Raw genomic sequence first — 25,254 nt, 5'->3', positions numbered from 1 at the left:
CCCTCCAGAAGTTGCTATCCCACTAGCACAGAAAACCGGACACCCCCGGTAGCAAAAAACACCTCCCTATTACCGGAACAGCCCAAATCTACTTTCTACTGTAGATAGAAGAAAATGCAGCCTCCACACTTGCCGCGGCAAACTCCGATCTGAACAGAGAAGCCGAAAACCGGAAGTGCCGAGAAGCGGTCACGTGACTGCAATAAAAAATAAACTTTTTTTTAAAATTGCGCCAAACAAAAACGTTGTGAAAACCAACAGCAGCACAGCAAAGGTGATTGGGCCAATAAGCTGAGATGAAAAGCGATTGCAACAAGTTAAAAGTAGAACAAACACTTCATACACTCTCTCTCTCTCTGAGCCCCAATAAAATAGGATGCCTCCTTTCACATATAAGCAGTGCCCCTAAAACAGATTCAAATACTTTCCACAAAGATTTAACCCCTATAGTGCTGGTACCTTCCAATCTAGAAGGGAAAGCACTTACCTGTGGATCCTGCTCTGTCAGGCAGGAGCTGTTTTCTGAGGTGTGGCAGCTTCTCCATTTCTACCAGGGACCTATAGAAAAGAAAGAACAGAGTAACCAACCCTGGATTTCTATAACAGGGGTAGAAATAATGTTAGCCGTTTAAGCAAAGACCACCTTGCCGTCTTCTAACTGCTAATAGCCACCATTACTCTTACTAAAGAGATTGACATGGACACAGCTAGACCCCAATCATTGCATGCAGGGAAAAGTACCCATAAAAGGATTAATAGATATCTTTAGACACCATATTCACCATCCTCCCGTGATCAAAGCAAAGAGAATGACTGGGGGTTATGGGTAAGGGAAGTGATACTTAACAGCTTTGCTGGAGTGCTCTTTGCCTCTTCCTGCTGGCCAGGAGTGAATATCCCACTGGTAATTAGAATGTGGACTCTCCTAGCAATAGGAAAGAAATATTAATTCTGAGCGCCTGATCTATTGCAAGTACAGCTGTAGTTTGTGTGCACGGACATTTGCCTCTTGCTGTAATGACCGGAAATGCATCAAATATAATCACAGTGCCTGAGCAGGATAAAAGATAGGTAACACAGACACAACCTACAGCCCTATCAGGAGCCAGTATAATGATTAAACTACCATTTCACAAAAATGTCATGGACAATTTTCAAAGAAACCATGAAGTCTATTGTTTGTGTCCTACCGAGGTTTGTATGGTGCCTTACATGCATTTTTTAAGCAAGAGCATTTAAGTAGAATGTTAAAGAGATTTTAGAATAGGGCTCGACAAAGCCAGGAGCCAGTCAGCCACTGGCTCCTAGAATATTACCTGCGGCTCCTTTTGGGTTATTCTCCATATATCTATATACAAACACCACTGTCTGGCTCCTAAAAGTATGTCAGGCTCCTAAATATTCTTACCGGCTCCTAAATTTTAAACAGATTCGTCGACCCCTGCATTAGAGAGAAATATCCACGTATTCTTCTTCACTTATGTTCATGAATTATGAGCATTATGGTTTATAAGCATTCATAGCTTTCTGTTTCTAATGGTGCTGAAATTTGAAAATCATGCAAGTATTTGAATTTAAACCACCAGTTTTTTTCATGGGATATTGAGGATGATGATGAGTCCATGTTATTTGAGTTCAGGGTTATAAAATAGTTATATACAAGATAAAAACCCAGATAGCAAATTTTGTTCTGGGAAAATAAAAGGAGTTACCAATTTTGGAATTGTATTATATAATCCAATATAAAAAGAAAATATATTTATATATACCAAAATGATAAAAAAAAAATATTTTAAAACTGGAAAATAGGACTCTCTCACATTATTGACAGCTCCTGCCTGCGCGTGGTTGGTTGTGGTGTGTACATATTCACCCCTGTCCGCCAGTGGATGATAAATGCACCCCATAGTGTAAAATACACATTTCCACTAAGCTTTCTCATTTACAAACTACTTTACACAGACATTTGAGAATTTATCATTTTGTTTAATAAAACCATTGCAAATACGCTCTCTCTTTTTCTTTTGCAAGTATATGAGAATTATAGTTATTGATCTGTTATTATGAAATAGGTTTGCCAATGGAATAATCACACTTGTTGCCTTATTATGACGCATAACATAAGTTAGCTAAACACCGATTTATCACCACAATTTTATTTTACTATCACTTATATTGGGTTCTCTATTACTAATAAACTGCATTATAACTATTACACACGTAAGAGAGCTTGGTACAACCTTTAGCCAAAGTGCCAACATACGTGTTACTTCTAACCAATACCATTACACATCATTCCCATTTTGTAGGAACTACATCACTACAATACCAAGTACATTTGTAAATAAGTAAATCTGATAATAACACCAAACTGAAAAGTTTTTATAAACTGGAAAAATCTGAATCATGAAAGTTTACGTTTGATTTCAACTACCTTTACATTTACCACAAAAGGGCAATGGGGAAAAAGAAAGGATTGCTTTATCAGACTTAAAAGATTGATCTATTCCAGTTGAAAAATCAATTGAACATTCTTTTTTATTAATTCTGCAATAAAGTGTATTGTGTTTTTAATATAAAAAATAATGTTGAAAACCTTTGCTTCTTTACATCTGGAATATAATCTACTTTATTGATTTATGGCTCTATATTGTCCCATTAATTTGCAAATAAATAATAGTGTGCAAATAGGTTTCTCAAGATGAATTCTTATAACCAAAGGAGAAGAGATTAAAATGTGTCTCTTTCTTATTTGAGAAAGTAGTTGTAAGTGAATTCCTATATTTGGTTAAGTGAAATATCCAATCAAAGATGATATATTTTTTAGCACATTTAAAAAAATAAAATAATTAAAAAACATACAGTGCAGCACATATTATATATATATATATATATATATATATATATATATATATATATATATATATATATATATATATATATACATACACATACACACACATATACACACACACACACACATACAGAAAGAGAAGCTCTCTGCCAGGAACAAACAACATCTCATTAGCTTGTTTAATGGCAAGTTACCACCTAGGAGCAGTCTCTTTTACCCCAGTAATGCTTTTCACAGAGGACAACTTTCCAGAAGTGTATCGGTGTGATCCCACCTAGTAAGGTCAGTCAGTCTAGCCCTGAAATACTAGACAATTCTCCTCTGAACAAGGAACATGACAACCCGCTTTGCTTTCTATTTTTTATTTGCATAATGACCCTGGCGATGTCTCCCTAAGGGTGATGGGGGAAACTAGACGTGCGCAATGAGTAGAGACCAGCAGTGTCAACTGGTTAATGCAAATGCAGGTGCAAACAAGAGCTCACTGCTTGCTCTCAACAATATTCATCAAACAATATGTCCACAGCACTTGCTTAATAATTCTCACATTAATTCAGGGGTAATTTTCCAAGGTGAAAACAAGCAACGTTTCGGGCAGTATACCCTTAGTCATGCCAAACGTTGCTTGTTTGTACCCTGGAAAATTACCCCTGAATACATGTGAGAATTATTAAGCAAGTGCTGTGGACATATTGTTTGATGGAAACCAGACGTGGACACGTTGCCCAATGTGCTAAGAAGAATGAGGCTGCACCTCACTGACGAGGTCCAAGGAAGATTTAAACAATCGTCTGGAGTTGCCATGTTCCGAGGAGAATTGCCTGGTATTTCGGGGCTGGGCTGACCTTGTTAGGCGGAATCAGACTGATATACTCTGTGAGAAGCACAATTGGGTTAAAGAGGCTGCTCCTAGAGCTGTAGAGCGCTTCTGTTTTCTATAATATATATATATAAATATATATATATATATTATCAAAAAAGATTGAGAAAATATAGGAAGAAAGGTTACAGAGAAGAAGAAAAAAAGCCAATCTTATCCAGCACTAGGGCAGAATGTAACAATTATAATCACATTCCTAAGGGTCTAAGTGTTTCATTAAAACAAAGTCAACATTCTGAAGATAAATACAATTGTTTCAAACCAGCAAGATTAACATTTAATTCATCATCATTAAGTTAATATATCAGATATGTCCTACTTACAATACACACATCATAAAGTATATTGCACAAAAATATGTTGCACACAAATATAGAGTCCCAGTTTATTGGGGATCCCCTATAACACCTATATTTTATACAATCCTGAAGTTACATAAGGAGAAAGTACCAATTCCTGGGAGACCAATAATCTTGGGGATTGGCTCCGGAAATGATTTTGGAATATATTGATTACTGTTTAAGACCTCTCCTAATATCTGTTCATTCCTATGTCCAAGACTCTCCAGATATCTTAAAAAAACTAGATGGTATAACATTAAATGACAATACTTTACTAGTAACTATTGATGTCAAGGCCCTGTATTCCTCAATACCCCATGAGAAAGGAATAAAAATAATTGAAAAGTATTTGGAGCAAAGACGTACAAAATATGAAGCACACACAACATTTGTAATACAATTGTTAGAATTCCTCTTAAAACATAATTATTTTCTGTTTAATTAAAAGGAATACAAACAAATTTTGGGAACAGCAATGGGGACATGTTGTGCCCAAACGTATGCATGCCTTTTTATGGGGTCTTGGGAGAATGACAGGGTCTTTGACACAGAGGAAAGTATATTCAGCTTATGGATTCACTTTATAGACGATATCCTGATGTTATGGGAAGGCACTAGTGATGAACTAAAAGAATTTATGAAAAAAATAAATCAGAAAGACTAGAATTTAAAATTCACTTACAATTATAGTGATACTGAAATATCCTTCCTGGATCTCAGGATATTAAAAAGGGGAAACAAACTAAATACGGCAACTCATAGGAAAAAGACAGCAGGTAACACTCTAATAAGAGCTGATAGCCATCATCCCCCCTATTAGTTGAATAATATCCCTCAAGGTCAATATTTGAGACACAAAAGACATTTAAAATTGAAGCAAGAATGCTTCAAGACAGATTCAAAGAAAGAGGCTATACACAAGGTCCCCTTAACAGGCATAAAATAGAGCAATTAATACAAACAGGGAAATGTTGTTGTATAAAAATCAAATGAAAGATGAAGATAAGGATTAAAGATTTGTAACAACTTATAATAATAAATAGAATTAACTAAGAACAATTGTAAGCAAACATTGGCATGTACTAACAATAGATTCAGTTCTAGACAATATAATAGGGGAAGTACCGAAATTGACTGCCAGGAAAGCACCAAACTTAAGAGATAAATTAGTCTCGTCACTACATTAAAAAAAAGAGAATGATTGGTTGCATACACTCCACTACAGAAGCTGACATTTTAAATGCAAAAGATGCTCTGTATGTAAAAATATCTTGGTTGAGGAAAGTTTCACTGACAAATCTGGAAAGAGAAGAATAGTAAATTGACATATAACATGTAGATCTGAAGGGGTAGTATAAATGGTAACATGTAGTTGCCAAATGTAAGTGTAAAATATTCCTCCAAAAAGAATGCAAATGGATTTTTAATTTGCAATCGTTAAACCCAAATGGGTTAAACAAAGAAATAAATTATGCTCCTTTCTTAAATGACTAAATGGTCATATCCAAAATGTAAAGTACACATCCAAAATGTAAGTGAAAACATATATTATGTAAGAACTTACCTGATAAATTAATTTATTTCATATTGGCAAGAGTCCATGAGCTAGTGACGTATAGGATATACAATCCTACCAGGAGGGGCAAAGTTTCCCAAACCTCAAAATGCCTATAAATACACGCCTCACCACACCCACAATTAAGTATAACGATTAGCCAAGTAGTGGGGTGATAAAGAAAGGAGTAAAAAGCATCAACAAAGGAATTTGGAAATAATTGTGCTTAAAAAAACAATTATAACCACCATAAAAAGGGTGGGTCTCATGGACTCTTGCCAATATGAAAGAAATACATTTATCAGGTAAGTTCTTACATAAATTATGTTTTCTTTCATGTAATTGGCAAGAGTCCATGAGCTAGTGTCGTATGGGATAGTAATACCCAAGATGTGGAACTCCACAGAAGAGTCACTAAAGAGGGAGGGATAAAATAATAACAGCCATTTTCTGCTGAAAAAAATTAATCCACAACCCAAAATATAAGTTTATTCTCATAATGAAAAAAGAAAAAACTTAAACATAAGCAGAGGAATCAAACTGAAACAGCTGCCTGAAGAACTTTTCTACCAAAAACTGCTTCAGAGGAAGCAAATACATCAAAACGGTATAATTTAGTAAATGTACGCAAAGAAAACCAAGTTGCATTTGCAAATCTAATTAACTGAAGCTTCATTCTTAAAAGCCCACAAAGTGGAGACTGATCTAGTAGAATGAGCTGTAATTCTCTGAGGCGGGGCCTGACCCGACTCCAAATAAGCCTGATGAATCAAAAGCTTTAACCAAGAGTCCAAGGAAATGGCAGAAGCCTTATAACCTTTCCTAGGACCAGAAAAGATAACAAATAGACTAGAAGTCTTCTTGAAATCTTTAGTAGCTTCAACATAATATTTCAAAGCTCCTACCACATCTAAAGAATGTAAGGATCTCTCCAAAGAATTCTTAGGATTAGGACACAAAGAAAGGACAACAATTTTTCTATTAATGTGGTTAGAGTTCACAACCTTAGGTAGAAATTTAAATGAAGTCCGCAAAACTGCCTTATCCTGTTAGAAAATCAGAAAAGGAGATTCACAAGAAAGAGCAGATAAATTCGGAAACTCTTCTAGCAAAACAGATGGCCAAACGGAACAACACTTTCCAAGAAAGTGGTTTAATGTCCAAAGAATGCATAGGCTCAAACGGAGGAGCCTGTAAAGCCTTCAAAACCAAATTAATACTCAAAGGAGGAGAGATTGATTTTATGACAGGCTTGATACGGACCAAAGCCTGTACAAAATAGTGAATATCAGGAAGCTTAGCAATCTTCCTGTGAAATAAAACAGAAAGAGCAGAGATTTGTCCCTTCAAGGAACTTGCAGACAAACCCTTATCCAAACCATCCTCAAGAAACTGTAAAATTTAGGAATTCTAAAAGAATGCCAAGAGAATTTATGAGAAGAACACCATGAAATACAAATCTTCCAAACTCGATAATAAATCTTCCTAGAAACAGATTTACGAGCCTGTATTAATCACTGAGTCAGAGAAACCTCTATGACTAAGCACTAGGCGTTCAATTTCCATACCTTCAAATTTAATGATTTGAGATCCTGATGGAAAAACGGACCTTGAGATAGAAGGTCTGGCTTTAATGGAAGTGGCCAAGATTGGCAACTGGACATCCGAACAAGATCCGCATACCAAAACCTGTGAGGCCATGCTGGAGCTACCAGCAACACAAACAATTGTTCCATGATGATTTTGAAGATCACTCTTGGAAGAAGAACTAGAGGTCGGGAAAGCATAAGCAGGTTGATAACACCAAGGAACTGTTAACGTATCCACCGCTTCTGCCTGAGGATCCCTGGACCTGGACAGGTACCTGGGTAGTTTCTTGTCTAGATGGGAAGCCATCAGATCTATTTCTGGAAGACCCCACATCTGAACAATCTGAGAAAACACATCTGGATGGAGCGACCACTCCCCCGGATGTAAAGTCTGATGGCTGAGATAATCCACTTCCCAATTGTCTATACCTGGGATATGAACCACAGAAACTAGACAGGAGCTGGATTCCACCCAAGCAAGCAAGTATCCGAAATACTTCTTTCATAGCTTGGGGACTGAGTCCCACCCTGATGATTGACATATGCCACAGTTGTGATATTATCTGTCTGAAAACAAATAAACGGTTCTCTCTTCAGCAGAGGCCAAACCTAAAGAGCCCTGATAATAGCACGGAGTTCTAAAATATTGATTTGTAACCTCGCCTCTTGAGATTTCCAAACGTTGTGCTGTCAGAGATCCCCAGACAGCTCCCCAACCTGAAAGACTTGCATCTGTTGTTATCACAATCCAGGCTGGATGAACAAAAGAGGCCCCTTGAACTATACGATGGTGATCTAAACACCAAGTCAGAGAGTCGAACATTGGGATTTAAGGAAATTAATTGTGATATCTTTGTATAATCCCTGCACCATTGGTTCAGCATACAAAGCTGGAGAGGTCTCATATGAAAATGAGCAAAGAGGGTCGTGTCCGATGCTGCAGTCATGAGACCTAAAACTTCCATGCACATAGCTACTGAAGGGAATGATTGAGACTGAAGGTTCCGACAAGCTGAAACCAATTTTAATCGTCTCTTGTCTGTTAGAGACAGAGTCATGGACACTGAATCTATCTGGAAACCTAAAAAGGTGACCCTTGTCTGAGGAATCAAGGAACTTTTTGGTAAATTGATCCTCCAACCATGTCTTTGAAGAAACAACACTAGTTGATTCGTGTGAGATTCTGCATAATGTAAAGACTGAGCTAGTACCAAGATATCGTCCAAATAAGGAAACACCGCAATACCCCGTTCTCTGATTACAGAGAGTAGGGCACCAAGAACCTTTGAAAAGATTCTTGGAGCTGTCGCAACGCCAAATGGAAGAGCGACAAATTGGTAATGTTGGTCTAGAAAAGAGAATCTCAGAAACTGATAGTGGCCTGGATGAATCGGAATATGAAGATATGCATCCTGTAAGTCTATTGTGGACATATAATGCCCTTGCTGAACGAAAGGCAGAATAGTCCTTATAGTCACCATTTTAAAGCTGCAAAGGATATGATTTTTTTAAACCTCGAAGAAGGAATAAAAGAAGAACCAGGCCTATTCCATTCCTTAGAAATCATATCAGAAATAGTATCAGGAACTGGAAAAACCTCTGGAGCAACTACAGGAGGTTTATAAACAGAATTTAAACGTTTACTAGTTTTAATATCAAGAGGACTAGTTTCCTCAATATCCAATGTAATCAACACCTCTTTTAACAAGGAACGAATATACTCCATTTTAAATAAATAAGTAGATTTGTCAGTGTCATTATCTGAGGAAGGATCTTCTGAATCAGATAGATCCTCATCAGAGGAGGATAATTCAGTATGCTGTCGGTCATTTGAAATGTCATCAACTTTATGAAAAGTTTTTAAAGACCTTTTACGTTTATTAGAAGGCGAGATGGCAGACAAAGCCTTCTGAATCGCATCAGCAATAAAATATTTTATATTTACAGGTATATCATGTACATTAGATGTTGAAGGAACAACAAGCATTGTACTATTACTGATGGACACATTCTCTGCAAGTAAAAGCTTATCATGACAACAATTACATACCACAGCTAGAGATATAATCTCCACAAATTTACAACAAATGCACTTAGCTTTGGTAGAACTGTTATCAGGCAGCAGGGTTCCAACAGTGGTTTCTGAGACAGGATCAGATTGAGACATCTTGCAAATGTAAGAGAAAAAAAAATATAAAGAAAAATTATCAATTTCCTTAAATGGCAGTTTCAGGAATGGGAAAAAAATGCAAACAGCATAGCCCTCTGACATAGAAAAAGGCAAGAGGCATATAGGAATGGGGTTTTAAATAATGAAATTGTTTGGCGCCAAGTATGATGCACAGCGCTAGCAACATCTGGAAATGACACACTCGCGTCATTGTAGACGCAACCTTGTGCAAGGAACTCTGCGTCAACTAAGACGCCGGAAATGAAAAATTTGCATCATCGGACGTACCTTCGCGCCAAAAAATTCTCGCATCAAGAATGACACAATAAACTTTGGCATTTTGCGCCCTCGCAAGCCTAATTTTGCCCACGAAATTAAATGAAAAAGCAGTCAATTAAGAAAAGACTATACCCCAGGTAAGATTTTTTTTTCCTAAATATGTTTTTTCCCAAATATGAAACCGATAGTCTGCAAAAGGAAATATACATAAACCTGACTCATGGCAAATATAAGTACAATACATATATTTAGAACTTTATATTAATGAATAAAGTGCCAAACCATAGCTGAGAGTGTCTTAAGTAATGAAAATATACTTACCGAAAGACACCCATCCACATATAGCAGATAACCAAACCAGTACTGAAACAGTTATCAGTAGAGGTAATGGAATACGAGAGTATATTGTCGATCTGAATAAGGGAGGTAGGAGATTAATCTCTATGACCGATAACAGAGAACCTATGAAATAGATCTCCTGCGAGGAAAACCATTGCATTCAATAGGTGATACTCCCTTCACATCCCTCTGACATTCACTGTACTCTGAGAGGAATCGGGCTTCAAAATGCTGAGAAGCGCATATCAACGTAGAATCTAAGCACAAACTTAGTTCACCACCTCCATAGGAGGCAAAGTTTGTAAAACTGAATTGTGGGTGTGGTGAGGAGTGTATTTATAGGCATTTTGAGGTTTGGGAAACTTTGCCCCTCCTGGTAGGATTGTATATCCCATACGTCACTAGCTCATGGACTCTTGCCAATTACATGAAAGAAATAGAATTACAGCAAACCTGATGATAGCGCAAATTTAAATTAAATATAGTTTATTCATGATACTCTTTGCCTCTTCTTTTTTCTGTATCTTAATTTCTTTCTCCTTCATGGCAATAAACCTACAAAAAGCATTACATAAAAATATATAAATACATAAATGTTTTGCAATAAATGTTTATTTCTACATTATGTCCTAAAAAATATCTAGTTTTCCATAAAAGTTGAGAAACCTAAGCAATCGCTTACAAAATATTACACCTGGCTGAACTTTTTAAAAAAATTACGTAAAGTAACAGGACGAGTTACAATTACAAAAAAAAAAAAAAGACACCTTCTTGATGACATCACTACAATGTCTGCCGGAAGAAGCCCTTAGCCAAAGAGGGTGAAACGCGCATAGCTTGGCATTGCTCCAGTTGCGGACACTTGCATACGACCATGATGTGTTTGCTCCTACTAACACATTAAGGAAACCAGTTTATCCCAAGAAATAAGCATTAAAAGTGGGATCCTTTCAATAAGGAAAAAGCGGCCACCCAGGAAGCTGAAGTTAAAGAGCTCCGTGGTGAAATAGGACTCGATCAACCCCTAGAGCAATAGCGGTGTGCGGCGATTCGCATAGTGAAATGGAAGGAAGGATGACATCACACGCTGAGTGAGTACTCTCCCTGTAGTCAATTCTTTTTTGCTGGGTTTTGCATGGTGAAAATCCGTTGATTGAATCACTCTCTCTGTAACCGACTCTGCTTTTTGCCCATATACTCTTTTGGGGATATCTATCCTACACCCTGCATAATACCCACATGCTTATATGGGGATACCAATCCAAAGATTTGAACTGTAAAGTAATGATACAAGAAAGTGCACTATAATTTGTAAACAATTGTCTTCTAATGGGACAGTAAAATATAGACACCACCAATTGACTTTCTAAGGATCTCTTTCTTAACTATATCAGTCCTGGGGATCCCCAATAAACTGGGACTCTATATTTATGTGAACATATATTTGTGTGCAATATACTTTATGATGTGTGTATTGTAAGTAGGGCATATCTGTTACATTAAGTTAATAATGATGAATTAAATGTTAATATTGCTGGTTTGAAACAATTGTATTTATCTTCAGCATGACTGTTTTATTGAAACACTTAAACCCTTAGGAATGTGATTATAATTGTTATATTCTGCCCTAGTGCTGGATAAGATTGGCTTTTTTTCTTGGCTTCTGCTTCTCTATAACCTTTCTTCCTATATTCTTTATGATCTTTTTTGATAATATTTAACAATCTCTGTGCACCTTCTTTCTGCCTATAATTATTTGCGAGTGGCAGCAAAAAGAGGAAATGACTAAATCTTTGGTGCTGTTAGTATATATATATATATATATATATATATATATATATATATATATATATATATATATATATATATATATATATATATATATATATATATATATAGGTGGCCCTCGTTTTACAACGGTTCAATTTACACCGTTTCAGAATAACAACCTTTTTTCCAGTCATGTGACTGCTATTGAAAAGCATTGAGAAGCAGTGCATTTATTAAAATAGCCAGTAGGTGGAGCTGTCTGCTTGTGTTGCAGCAAAGCCAAGCAAGCTGAAATTAATCAGTTTAACCAGATCTGAGCTATCGAGCAGATTTCAAAGGAACAAGATGTTCCTGTCTATAAATCAGTCCAGATTGGAATGCATAGAAATAACTGTTTGCAGAAAAATGCAAGTGAAGTCTGTGTTGTGTGATTATTTTATTAGGTTTATAATGCTGTTTTGCATTTAAAGTTTTCATTTCAAAGCTTTAAAAATAATGTATTAGGTGTTACTTATGACAATTTTGAGAGGGGCCTGGAACCTATCTCCCTCACTTCCCATTGACTTACATTATAAACTGGGTTTCAATTTACAATGGTTTCGATTTACAACCATTCCTTCTGGAACCTAACCCCGGCGTAAACTGAGGGCTACCTGTATATATATATATATATATATATATATATATATATATATATATATATATATATACACACAAAATAAACAAATAGAGTCCAGCACTATTTAACTTTTTTACCTGGCTGTGTGCTCGTTACAATGGGGTATCAGCAAAAACCCAAATAGATACAGTCCATATGTAGAAAGTAACAGCACCACTGTATCAATATTCTTAAAGGTGATATCACCAAATAAAGAAATAATTCACCTTTAAGAATATTGATGCAGTGGTGCTGTTACTTTCTACATATGGAATATACAGGTAGCCCTCAGTTTACGCCGGGGTTAGGTTCCAGAAGGAATGGTTGTAAATCGAAACTGTTGTAAATTGAAACCCAGTTTATAATGTAAGTCAATGGGAAGTGAGGGAGGTTCCAGGCCCCTCTCAAAATTGTCATAAGTAACACCTAATACATTATTTTTAAAGCTTTGAAATGAAGACTTTAAATGCTAAACAGCATTATAAACCTAATAAAATAATCACACAACACAGACTTAACTTGCATTTTTCTGCAAACAGTTCTTTCTATGCATTCCAATCTGGACTGATTTATAGACAGGAAGATCTTGTTCCTTTAAAATCTGCTCGATAGCTCAGGTCTGGTTAAACTGATTAATTTCAGCTTGCTTGGCTTTGCTGCAACACAAGCGGACAGCTCCACCTACTGGCTATTTTAAGAAATGCACTGCTTCTTAATGCTTTTCAATAGCAGTCACATGACTGGAAAAAAAGGTTGTTATTCTAAAACGGTGTAAATTGAACCGTTGTAAAACGAGGGCCATATATATATATATATACATACACACACACACACACATATATATACACACACATACATATACACACACGGTACATTTTTATATTTAAAAAAATGCAAAAAAACCCCCAGCAGACATTTGGTTTTAAAACAGCACCAGTTACTTAAAGGGGCTGAACTGGAAGTGATGCACTAAACTTTATGAATCACTTTCATGTCCTATAATTACTTAGTCTCCATGTGTATGGTTTATGCAGAACCTACTTACGTTGGTGTCAATATGCAACCAAGTAGCAAGTCACTCACCTAACAAGTCAATGTACCGAAATTTCCCAGCATGCAGTGCAGCTTTGCTCGTTCCAACACCAACCATTACCGACATTCCGGCAGGAGGCTCCAGAAACTCTATTTCCCAGTAATGTTCACCATATACAAACCCTGTAAGAAGTCAGAGATTATAATGAGAAACAGCACACAAAAGCAGAGATAAGAGAGGACAGTGCGACTCTCATAGCAGGAGGTATACTGGGGCACTGTGATAAAAAAAGAGCTACAATGCTGTAGATTTTAGAATAGTCAGTTAATAACTTAGCAGGTGACATCACAACACCTTTTTGTACCACCTTGTTCTATACCAGTGATTTTCAACCTTTTTTTGCTGTGGCACACTTTTTTACATTAAAAAATCCTGCGGCACACCACCATCCCAAAATGTTACAAAATCACACATTGTAGCCTAATACAGCATATATATATATATATATATATATATATATATATATATATATATATATATATATATATATATATATATATATATATATATATATATATATATACTGTATATATACACACACACATACTGTACTGTGCTGTCATGCCATGCCTCCTACAAACTATACGTGACATATTGACATTCATTCACAAACAATCATAATGATTGTCTGTGAATGAATGTCAATATGTCATGGCTGTAAATGATGCCTGCCTGTCTGCCTGATGAGCCTGTCACATCAAAACAAGCAAAATTTAAAAAATCTCTCACACTGTTGTCAGTCTGCCGCGGCACACTTGAGGATCTCTCACGGCACACTAGTGTGCCGCGGCACACTGGTTGAAAAACACTGTTCTATACAAATAATTCCTATGCACAACCTGTTTGCCAGTCTAGTATTCAGTAGCTTTTGATGCTTCTGTTGACTTACCTCTGTCACCTCGAACCCCAGCAGTACCACCGTCTATGACTGGGTCTATATGGAAGTAGACAGCTCTCTTGCATGGTGAAAGCACTGTGTCTGGAGACTGAATATTCACATCCCAGGCCCAGCTTGCCTCTACATACCCCCTTGGCATTGGAGGGTCCAGGGATACCACTCTTAAAATTTAGAGAAAAAAAATACATATGGCCAAAGTCAAGCACATTGATGAGCCGCTATATAAATATTGCCTGTTATTAGGAATGTTGGGGGGATATACCATTGCCAAATGCATTTTATAACATTTAATGATACAACTATGTGATTAGTATATCTGCTTTCTCGCATTTTTAAACAATAAGTTACAATAAAACTGCTTATTACATGCTGGTAAATATGCAAAAACGATATAGACTCAGATTGGTAAACCAATGTTACTGAATACAACGAATTTACTCTAATGAGAAATACCTAATGTGTCCGATTATTATTAATTTTTTTTTACCACGAGCATCAATTACTGATGTGTGTAATTAACTGTTCAATATAATTTTGCATAATTTTATAATTAACAGAAGCTGCAGGTGGGAAACCTACTACACCTCTCATTAACTCTAACAACAACCTCTTAAAGGGGATAGTAAAGTCTAAATTAAATATGCAAGATTCTTATAGAGTGTTCGATTGTAAACAACTTCCCTAATTACTTATACTGTCAAATTTGCTTCATTCTCTTGGTATCCTTTGTTGAAAGAGAAACAATGAACTACTAGGAGCTACCTGAACATATCTGATGAGCCAATAACACAAGGCATTTATGTGCAGCCAATCAGCATCTAGCTCCAATTAGTACACTACTGTTCCTGAGCCTCCCTAGGTATTCTCTTTAACAAAGAGAACAAAACAAATTGCATATTAGGCATGCTCTATACGAATAATTACATTTTAACTTTATTATCCATTTAAAGTGTAAGCTCTCTCGGGTGCATGGCCCTCTCTTACTTCTGTCTCAGTTTGCCCATCCCATTTTATCTTTTTTTAGCACTGCACAATATATTGATGTATAATAAAAAATAATATAACATTTGAAGATTTTTTAAATAATAGGATAGAAAAGAAAATCCTTAATAGTAAACTTGTTTGTGTTATTTCAATAAAAATATATACTACAACTGACTTAAAATGTTGGAGAGTAAAGCACCTCCGCACTAGTCTACAACAAAAACAAGCAATTGCACATTGTCTTCAGATGATAAATAGCCCTGTCTGCTATGTAATAAATATAAGAGCACTGAATGTAGAACAGGATAAGAACCAGGATGTGGTCAAACTACCAGTGTAATGAGGATGTTATATAAAGTATAATATTTATATGGATAATCTAGTGTAAAAAACAAGTGAACATACAGACTCATACATAAATGCAAACCAACATACTAATACAGGTTTAAAGGGACACTGAACCCAAATTTTGTCTTTCGCAATTCAGACAGAGCATGCAATTTTAAGCAACTTTCTAATTTACTTCTATTATCAAGTTTTCTTCGTTCTCTTGCTATCTTTATTTGAAAAGAAGGCATCTAAGATTTTTTTGGGTTTCAGAACTCTGGACAGCACTTTTTTATTGGTGGATTAATTTATCCACCAATCAGCAAGGACAACCCAGGTTGTTCACCAATAATGGGCCGGCATCTAAACTTACATTCTTGCATTTCAAATAAATATACCAAGAGAATGAAGAAAATTTGATAATAGGAGTAAATTAGAAAGTTGATTAAAATATCATGCTCTATCTGAATCTTGAAAGAAAAAATTTGGGTTCAGTGTCCCTTTAAGTATAGATAGGTTTATATGTACAAACATATATATATATATATATATATATATATATATATATATATATATATATATATATATATATATATACACACATACATATATATATATATATATATATATATAAAATTATTTTTTTTCAGTGTGTGTCTAGATAAATAGATAGATAGATAGATAGATAGATAGATAGATAGATAGATAGACTGCATCATTAGATCTTCTGCTTTGATTCATAAAGGTTGTTGCAGTAACCTGATAGTTTGGTTAAGAAATATGACATAAAAGTCTTTGTTGGTGAATGCTAATAATGGTGAACCAGGATAATACTTTATAAGACTTAATTTGGCCTCTGAATCAAATAAAATATAGGGTCTTATTGTTTACTGCTGTGATTTCCAATGTTTTCATGAACACATAAACTTCAACATAGCAAAATGCCATCTAGGATTAAAACCATTAAAACAATACTTTGCTGAAAGGTATAAATGGAGATGATTTCAAGCAGGAAAAGTAGGGATCATGAAATACAAATAATGAAATACAAGAATGTCTGGGATTTACCTAGAGACCAGTTAGCATTAAACTTTAGACAAGTTAACTAACATACAAGAAAACACAACCATAAATGTAAAACCATACTAGATGTGTAGTTGTGATGAGGTATTTGTGGTTGTCTATCTGTGCTGCATACATGCATGTTACTTGGTATGCTTTAGCTGTGGTGATGTGTGTAGGTGTGCTGTTGGGTAGTTCTAGCTGTATGTAGGCATGCTGTAGTGTAGGTGTAGCTGCGGTGTTGTGTACAGGTGTGCTGTAGAGTAGATGTAGCTGTATGTTGGCATGCTGTAGTGTAGGTTTAACTGCGGTGTTGTGTGCAGGTGTGCTGTAGGGTAGTTGTATGTAGGTGTGCTGTAGTGTAGGTGTAGCTGCAGTGTTGTGTGCAGGCGTGCTGTAGTGTAGGTGTAGCTGCAGTGTTCTGTGCAGGTGTGCTGTTGGGTAGTTGTAGCTGTGTGTATGTGCTGTAGTGTAGGTGTAGCTGCAGTGTTGTGTGCAGATGTGCTGTAGGGTAGTAGTAGAAGTGACTGTGGTGTTGTGTGCAGCTGTGCTGTAGGGTAGTAGTAGAAATAGCTGTGGTGTTGTGTGTAGGTATGCTGTAGGGTTGTAGTAGAAATAGCTGTGGTGTTGTGTGTAGGTATGCTGTAGGGTTGTAGTAGAAGTGGCTGTGGTGTTGTGTGTAGGTATGCTGTAGGGTAGTAGTAGAAATAGCTGTGGTGTTCTGTGTAGGTATGCTGTAGGGTAGTAGTAGAAATAGCTGTGGTGTTGTGTGTAGGTATGCTGTAGGGTAGTAGTAGAAATAGCTGTGGTGTTGTGTGCAGGTGTGCTGTAGGGTAGTAGTAGAAATAGCTGTGGTGTTGTGTGTAGGTATGCTGTAGGGTAGTAGTAGAAATAGCTGTGGTGTTGTGTGTAGGTATGCTGTAGGTTAGTAGTAGAAATAGCTGTGGTGTTGTGTGTAGGTATGCTGTAGGGTAGTAGTAGAAATAGCTGTGATGTTGTATGTAGGTGTGCTGTAGGGTAGTAGTAGAAGTGGCTGTGGTGTTGTGTGCAGGTGTGCTGTAGGGTAGTAGTAGAAATAGCTGTGATGTTGTGTGCAGGTGTGCTGTAGGGTAGTAGTAGAAATAGATGTGGTGTTGTGTGCAGGTGTGCTGTAGGGTAGTAGTAGAAATAGCTGTGGTGTTGTGTGTAGGTATGCTGTAGGGTAGTAGTAGAAATAGCTGTGGTGTCGTATGTAGCTGTGCTGTAGGGAAGTAGTAGAAGTGGCTGTGGTGTTGTGTGCAGGTGTGCTGTAAAGTAGTAGTAGAAATAGCTGTGGTGTTGTGTGCTGTAGGGTAGTAGTAGAAATAGCTGTGGTGTTGTGTGTAGGTATGCTGTAGGGTAGTAGTAGAAGTGACTGTGGTGTTGTGTGCAGGTGTGCTGTAGGGTAGTTCTAGCTGTGTGTATGTGCTGTATTGTAGGTGTAGCTGCAGTGTTGTGTGCAGGTGTGCTATAGTGTAGGTGTAGCTGCAGTGTTCTGTGCAGGTGTGCTGTAGGGTAGTTGTAGCTGTATGTAGGTGTGCTGTAGTGTAGGTGTAGCTGCAGTGTTGTGTGCAGATGTGCTGTAGGGTAGTAGTAGAAGTGACTGTGGTGTTGTGTGCAACCGTGCTGTAGGGTAGTAGTAGAAATAGCTGTGGTGTTGTGTGTAGGTATGCTGTAGGGTTGTAGTAGAAATAGCTGTGGTGTTGTGTGTAGGTATGCTGTAGGGTTGTAGTAGAAGTGGCTGTGGTGTTGTGTGTAGGTATGCTTTAGGGTAGTAGTAGAAATAGCTGTGGTGTTGTGTGCAGGTGTGCTGTAGGGTAGTAGTAGAAATAGCTGTGGTGTTGTGTGTAGGTATGCTGTAGGGTAGTAGTAGAAATAGCTGTGGTGTTGTGTGTAGGTATGCTGTAGGGTAGTAGTAGAAATAGCTGTGGTGTTGTGTGTAGGTATGCTGTAGGGTAGTAGTAGAAATAGCTGTGGTGTTGTGTGTAGGTATGCTGTAGGGTAGTAGTAGAAATAGCTGTGGTGTTGTATGTAGGTGTGCTGTAGGGTAGTAGTAGAAGTGGCTGTGGTGTTGTGTGCAGGTGTGCTGTAGGGTAGTAGTAGAAATAGCTGTGGTGTTGTGTGCAGGTGTGCTGTAGGGTAGTAGTAGAAATAGCTGTGGTGTTGTGTGCAGGTGTGCTGTAGGGTAGTAGTAGAAATAGCTGTGGTGTTGTGTGTAGGTATGCTGTAGGGTAGTAGTAGAAATAGCTGTGGTGTTGTATGTAGGTGTGCTGTAGGGTAGTAGTAGAAGTGGCTGTGGTGTTGTGTGCAGGTGTGCTGTAAAGTAGTAGTATAAATAGCTGTGGTGTTGTGTGCAGGTGTGCTGTAGGGTAGTAGTAAAAATAGCTGTGGTGTTGTGTGCAAGTGTGCTGTAGGGTAGTAGTAGAAATAGCTGTGGTGTTGTGTGTAGGTATGCTGTAGGGTAGTAGTAGAAATAGCTGTGGTGTTGTGTGTAGGTTTACTGTAGGCTAGTAGTAGAAATAGCTGTGGTGTTGTGTGTACGTATGCTGTAGGGTAGTAGTAGAAGTGGCTGTGGTGTTGTGTGTAGGTATTCTGCAGGGTAGTAGTAGAAATAGCTGTGGTGTTGTGTATAGGTATGCTGTAGGGTAGTAGTAGAAATAGCTGTGGTGTTTTGCAGGTGTGCTGTAGGGTAGTAGTAGAAATAGCTGTGGTGTTGTGTGCAGGTGTGCTGTAGGGAAGTAGTAGAAATAGCTGGGGTGTTGTGTGTAGGTATGCTGTAGGGTAGTAGTAGAAATAGCTGTGGTGTTGTATGTAGGTGTGCTGTAGGGTAGTAGTAGAAGTGGCTGTGGTGTTGTGTGCAGGCGTGCTGTAGGGTAGTAGTAGAAGTGGCTGTGGAGTTGTGTGTAGGTATGCTGTAGGGTAGTAGTAGAAGTGGCTGTGGTGTTGTGTGCAGGTGTGCTGTAGGGTAGTAGTAGAAATAGCTGTGGTGTTATGTGTAGGTATGCTGTAGGGTAGTAGTAGAAATAGCTGTGGTGTTGTGTGTAGGTTTACTGTAGGCTAGTAGTAGAAATAGCTGTGGTGTTGTGTGTACGTATGCTGTAGGGTAGTAGTAGAAGTGGCTGTGGTGTTGTGTGTAGGTATTCTGCAGGGTAGTAGTAGAAATAGCTGTGGTGTTGTGTGTAGGTATGCTGTAGGGTAGTAGTAGAAATAGCTGTGGTGTTGTGTGCAGGTGTGCTGTAGGGTAGTAGTAGAAATAGCTGTGGTGTTGTGTGCAGGTGTGCTGTAGGGAAGTAGTAGAAATAGCTGGGGTGTTGTGTGTAGGTATGCTGTAGGGTAGTAGTAGAAATAGCTATGGTGTTGTGTGTAGGTATGCTGTAGGGTAGTAGTAGAAATAGCTATGGTGTTGTGTGTAGGTATGCTGTAGGGAAGTAGTAGAAATAATTATAGTGTTGTGTGTAGATATGCTGTAGGGTAGTAGTAGAAATAGTTGTGGTGTTGTGTGTAGGTGTGCTGTAGGATAGTTGTAGTTGTGTGTTGTAGGGTAGGTATAGCTATGATTAAGTGTGTAGCTATGATTAAGTGTGTAGTTGTGCTATAAAGTAGTCAGTTACTGTGGCACAGGTAAATTGTAGTGTAAGAGCAATGAGATTAACTTCTGTATTAGTTTTCTAAGCTCTTGAGCTGTTACCTCTGGTTTCGGCTCTTGTTTTTCATTGGTCGCCTCTTATTCTTACTCTGCTTCACTCTCCAGCTGGGTCTGTGTTGTTCTTATGAATGGGAGGTTCTCATTGGTGGAGGCGTTTCTGCAGGCAGCCAATATGAAGTGGCAAATGACCCAGCCCCTGGAGAAAGAGCTGCAATTGGCTAAAAACGTCTCCAAGAACAAATAAACAACACGTACTGTATACCTCGTAAAGCAGCTGCAGCCTGCAGTGCATTGCGCAATTAACCCTTCCTGTTTTGTAGTATGTGGCTCCACCAGACTCTCTCATACGGAGTTTGTTTTTTTTTCTTCAAAAACCACTAGTGCTGCAATTTTTAATTTATCCCGTTTTAATGATATCGCCCTTTAAGCGCACAGCAATGCTCATTTAACCCTTTCAGTGCTACAGATAGCCTTGCTCAATTAAAACCTCTTCACCCATTTACAGCGCTTGGATCTGTTGCCTACATCTATTTACACTGCAGAAATCCTATTGCCTAAATAGAGCCGTCATTTTAACGCCTGATCTGTGGCATACAATTCCATCTAACTTTAATCTGTAGGTATTTCTCTCTAAACCATTACTTACTTATAAAATTAAATGAATCACTGAATCATATATAGCCCCCGCCCTGGTGACCCTAGAAAGCCTTTCAGTGGGAATCAAACGACTCCTATTTCACCACGTTTCCAGTGACACAAGATCATAATGAGATGCATCATTTTATATTACATTTAGTATAAGTGCTGCTTTCCCAAACATCACGTCTTGTATTATGTAGAACTAGATCATTAATATTTAATAGTAAAATACAATATGTATGCACCACATGGTTTATACAGTGTACCTAGTGTGTAGTAATGTCTACATTTGTGTAAGCACAGCACATTCACTGACTGAATATAGAAAACAAACTCACTAGAACTTTCTTTGTCATAAGGAAACAGAGATAACAGTCCCAGGGACAGATTGTTTTTAAGTTGTGTGACTCAGCTGTTATTTCTCTGCCTGTAGAAAAACAAAGATGCACTTTTGTCAAAGCTCAACTGTGGAGTCAGCAACTGGTTATTACACATTCTAGTAATTTCTGACATTTTCTATGATTTACTTAAAATGTTAAAATTAGTTTTTTTTTTCACCATTTAAAACATGTAAACTTACCGTTAGTGTAGATGGACAGAAATCCTACTTCACCCTCTCATATTTAGGGTTGTCAGGGTTTCACGGTTTAACTGGACATTCAGGTATTTCAACCACCAGTTAGCTATATTTAAAAAAACTTAAAGAATTTGTCCTCTGAAGTCTGATAGGAAAACTGCTGACAGGGGCTGCACTTCCATGGGTCGGTTGTGAGGTCTAATTTTAGTGACACTTAAGGGCTGATTGATAAAAATAAGCATATGACTAACAGGGGCTTTAGGGGAATGAAGTGTAGTTTGTGGTCCATGATTGCAGGCATATGACTGGCAATGCAGGTCTTTGGGGTCTGTAAAGTTTGATTATAAAAAAGTACAAAAATATGCTATAATATGTTATAGCCCTTTAATATTGCAATGTTGCTTTCATATAACTATTTTACACTTGCAAATGGATTAAACACACAGTTGAAGGGACAGTAAAGTCAAAATTAAACTAATGGAGAGAGTGCTATATTTTAAACAACTTTCCAAATTAGTTTTTCAATGTTGCTAAGTTCTCTTTGTGAGCTTAGGAGTGTGTATGTTTATAACAATGTTATACATTGTTGCAAATACTACTTTGTGTGTAGGTGTGCTCTAAGTTGTGCTATAAGACACCCCCGCTCCTAAGCACCTATCAGGCCTTACTCTTCAGCACAGGATACCAAGAACACAATGCAAATTTGATAACAGAAGTAAAGTGTGATGCTTAAAATTGCAAGCTTTTTGGGCAAGATAGTATTATAATTTCAAGTTACCCAGCTTGCTAAATAACTTTAAAGTGTTGCAGCATATTTGTAAAAAACACGACCAGAAAATATCCCATGAAGATCTCCATTGAAAAAGGGAATATATTATACCTCAAAATATTCTCAGTAGCCACAATCAGGATGCTTGCCCCAAGACTTGCAGGGAGTGAGAATCTCTCATGTACAGTCACTTTATTTCCCTCATAAGTTGAAGGAAGTTTGCTATGAAAGTATGAAGTATCATGAGAGTTTGGTGAAACCCCACAAGATCACATTAAAGCCAAATGTAAACTCAGCACTAATGATGCGGATTGGCTGATTTTTTCCCCCACCATGCAGATGACAGTAAAAAGAGTAGCTGAAGATAGCTGCTCACAAAGCACTTAATCTGTTGAGAAATTTTGAGGTAAAATATCTTCCATTTTTACATAGAGACATTCATGTGATATTGTCAGCTTTTTACAGATATGCTGCAGCACTGTCAAGTCCCTTTAAAGGAACATAAAAGGTACAGCCCTGGCATACTACCAAGCAGAAGCGGCTATAAAACAGTTTTGAAGAAAAATTCTGTTATAACTTTCTTTAAATATGCAACGTTGAGGTTGGCCTGTGCATTGCCGATTTCAGCTCTAACACTGGCACTGATTGTTATTCTGTGCACCAATATAGCATACAAAAGAGGATACAGAGGAGAGAAAATGCAAGGTTGACTGACCCTATAGAAACCAGTAACACTATAGAAAGTATTTGGGGGACTGCAGAAGTCCCCCCCACTACTACTAAAAGAAATAACTAAAATGACCTAGAAGCATAAGGTTATAGTAATGGGGGACTTCAATATGCCTGACAATTGCTAGAATGTACCCGTTGCTAATAAAGTATGAATATTTCTAAATCTTTGCAAGGGGGGGGGGGGGTCAATTGAGCAAATGGTTATTGCTAACAGAAGGTAATAAATTATAAGATGTGACTTAGTTTCCAGCGATCATCAATTATTATGGATTATTACTTAGGTACAGTTAAAGGGACACTAAACCTAAATGTTTTCTTTCATGATTCAGATAGAGCATGCAATTTTAAGCAACTTTCTAATTTACTCCTATTATCAATATTTCTTCATTCTCTTGCTATCTTTATTTGAAAAGCAAGAATGTAAGTTTAGAGGCCGGCCCATTTTTGGTTTACAACCTGGGTTGTCCTTCCTGATTGGACAACACCAATAAACAAGTGCTGTCCAAGGTCTGAACCAAAAATTGTCTGGCTCCTTAGATTAGATGCCTTCTTTTTCAAATAAAGATAGCAAGAGAAAAATTGATTATAGGAGTAAATTAGAAAGTTACTTAAAGTGAATGTCAATTTTGATGCTAAAGTGCCCAGTTTTTAAAAATGTGATGAAAATCAGGGGCACTTTAATTCATCAAAATTTACATTTCACTCCTGTTGAGAAAAAAAAAAAAAACTTACCTTTTAATCTTCACAGCAGCTCCAGCTTCCTCCACCCGTCGCAAATCCTCTTCCTGGGTCTAAAATGAGGAATCCGGCTTCCTCCAATCACAGCGTTGAATCAGACACTGATTCCCCCGGGGGGAAGCCGTGATTGGAGGATGACCTATCCATCATTTCTGACGTCAGAAATGGCTTGCAATGACCGGAGGAAGCTGGAGCTGCTGTGAAGATTAAAAACATAATTTATGCTTACCTGATAAATTTATTTCTCTTGTAGTGTATCCAGTCCACGGATCATCCATTACTTATGGGATATATTCTCCTTCCCAACAGGAAGCTGCAAGAGTCCACCCACAGCAAAGCTGCTATATAGCTCCTCCCCTAACTGCCATTACCAGTCATTCGACCGAAAACATGCAGAGAAAGGAAAACCATAGGGTGCAGTGGTGACTGTAGTTTAATGGAAAAATTACCTGCCTTAAAGTGACAGGGCGGGCCGTGGACTGGATACACTACAAGAGAAATAAATTTATCAGGTAAGCATAAATTATGTTTTCTCTTGTTAAGTGTATCCAGTCCACGGATCATCCATTACTTATGGGATACCAATACCAAAGCTAAAGTACACGGATGATGGGAGGGACAAGGCAGGTACTTAAACGGAAGTTACCACTGCCTGTAAAAAACCCTTTCTCCCAAAAATAGCCTCCGAAGAAGCAAGGTATCAAATTTGTTAAATTTGAAAAAGTATGAAACGAAGACCAAGACTCTGTCTTGTAATCTGTTCAACAGAAGCCACATTTAAAAAAGGCCTAAGTGAAAACCACAGCTCTAGTAGAATGGGCTGTAATCCCTTCAGGAGGCTGCTGTCCAGCAGTCTCATAAGCTAAATGAATTATGCTTTTTAACCAAAAAGACAGAGAGGTTGCTGAAGTCCTTTGACCTCTCCTCTGTCCAGAATAGACAACAAACAAGGTGAATGTTTGATGAAAATCTGTAGTAGCTTGTAAGTAAAACTTTAAAACACGAACCACGTCCAAATTGTGTAATAGACGTTCCTTCTTTGAAGAAGGATTAGGATACAAGAATGGAACAACAATCTCTTGAGTGATATTCTTGTTAGATACCACCTTAGGTAAAAACCCAGGTTGGTACACAGGACTACCTTATCCGTACGGAGAACCAGATAAGGAGAATCACATTGCAACGCAGATAACTCGGAGACTCTATGAGCCGAGGAAATAGCTACCAAAAAGGAACTTTCCAAGATAGAAGTTTGATATCTATGGAATGAAAAGGTTCAAATGGAACTCCTTGAAGAACCTTAAGAACCAGCTTTAAGCTCCATGGCGGAGCAACA

General features: G+C 37.5%; 1 protein-coding gene across 2 annotated transcripts in view; it reads right to left on the bottom strand.

Moving 5' to 3' along the window:
• LOC128665982 (SPRY domain-containing SOCS box protein 3) overlaps positions 1 to 22,139 on the bottom strand; it is a 60,634-nt gene extending 38,495 nt beyond the window's left edge. The window contains exons 1-5 of one of the 2 annotated variants that reach the window (XM_053720303.1): positions 21,683 to 22,138; positions 21,441 to 21,529; positions 20,506 to 20,659; positions 14,418 to 14,587; positions 13,519 to 13,650 (exon numbers count right to left, since the gene is read on the bottom strand). In XM_053720303.1, coding sequence (XP_053576278.1) covers positions 13,519 to 13,650; positions 14,418 to 14,587; positions 20,506 to 20,531 — 328 coding nt within the window. In that variant the 5' untranslated portion in view covers positions 20,532 to 20,659; positions 21,441 to 21,529; positions 21,683 to 22,138. Of the gene's footprint in view, positions 1 to 13,518; positions 13,651 to 14,417; positions 14,588 to 20,505; positions 20,660 to 21,440; positions 21,530 to 21,682 lie in introns of both variants that reach the window. The other variant, XM_053720304.1, reaches the window with a different exon arrangement.
• Positions 22,140 to 25,254: the final 3,115 nt, after the last annotated feature.

This window comes from Bombina bombina, chromosome 7 (assembly GCF_027579735.1).
Source record: "Bombina bombina isolate aBomBom1 chromosome 7, aBomBom1.pri, whole genome shotgun sequence".
Taxonomy (NCBI): Eukaryota; Metazoa; Chordata; class Amphibia; order Anura; family Bombinatoridae; genus Bombina; species Bombina bombina.
Note: the sequence above shows the minus strand (reverse complement) of the source record. Positions and strands in the feature narration are given on the sequence as shown.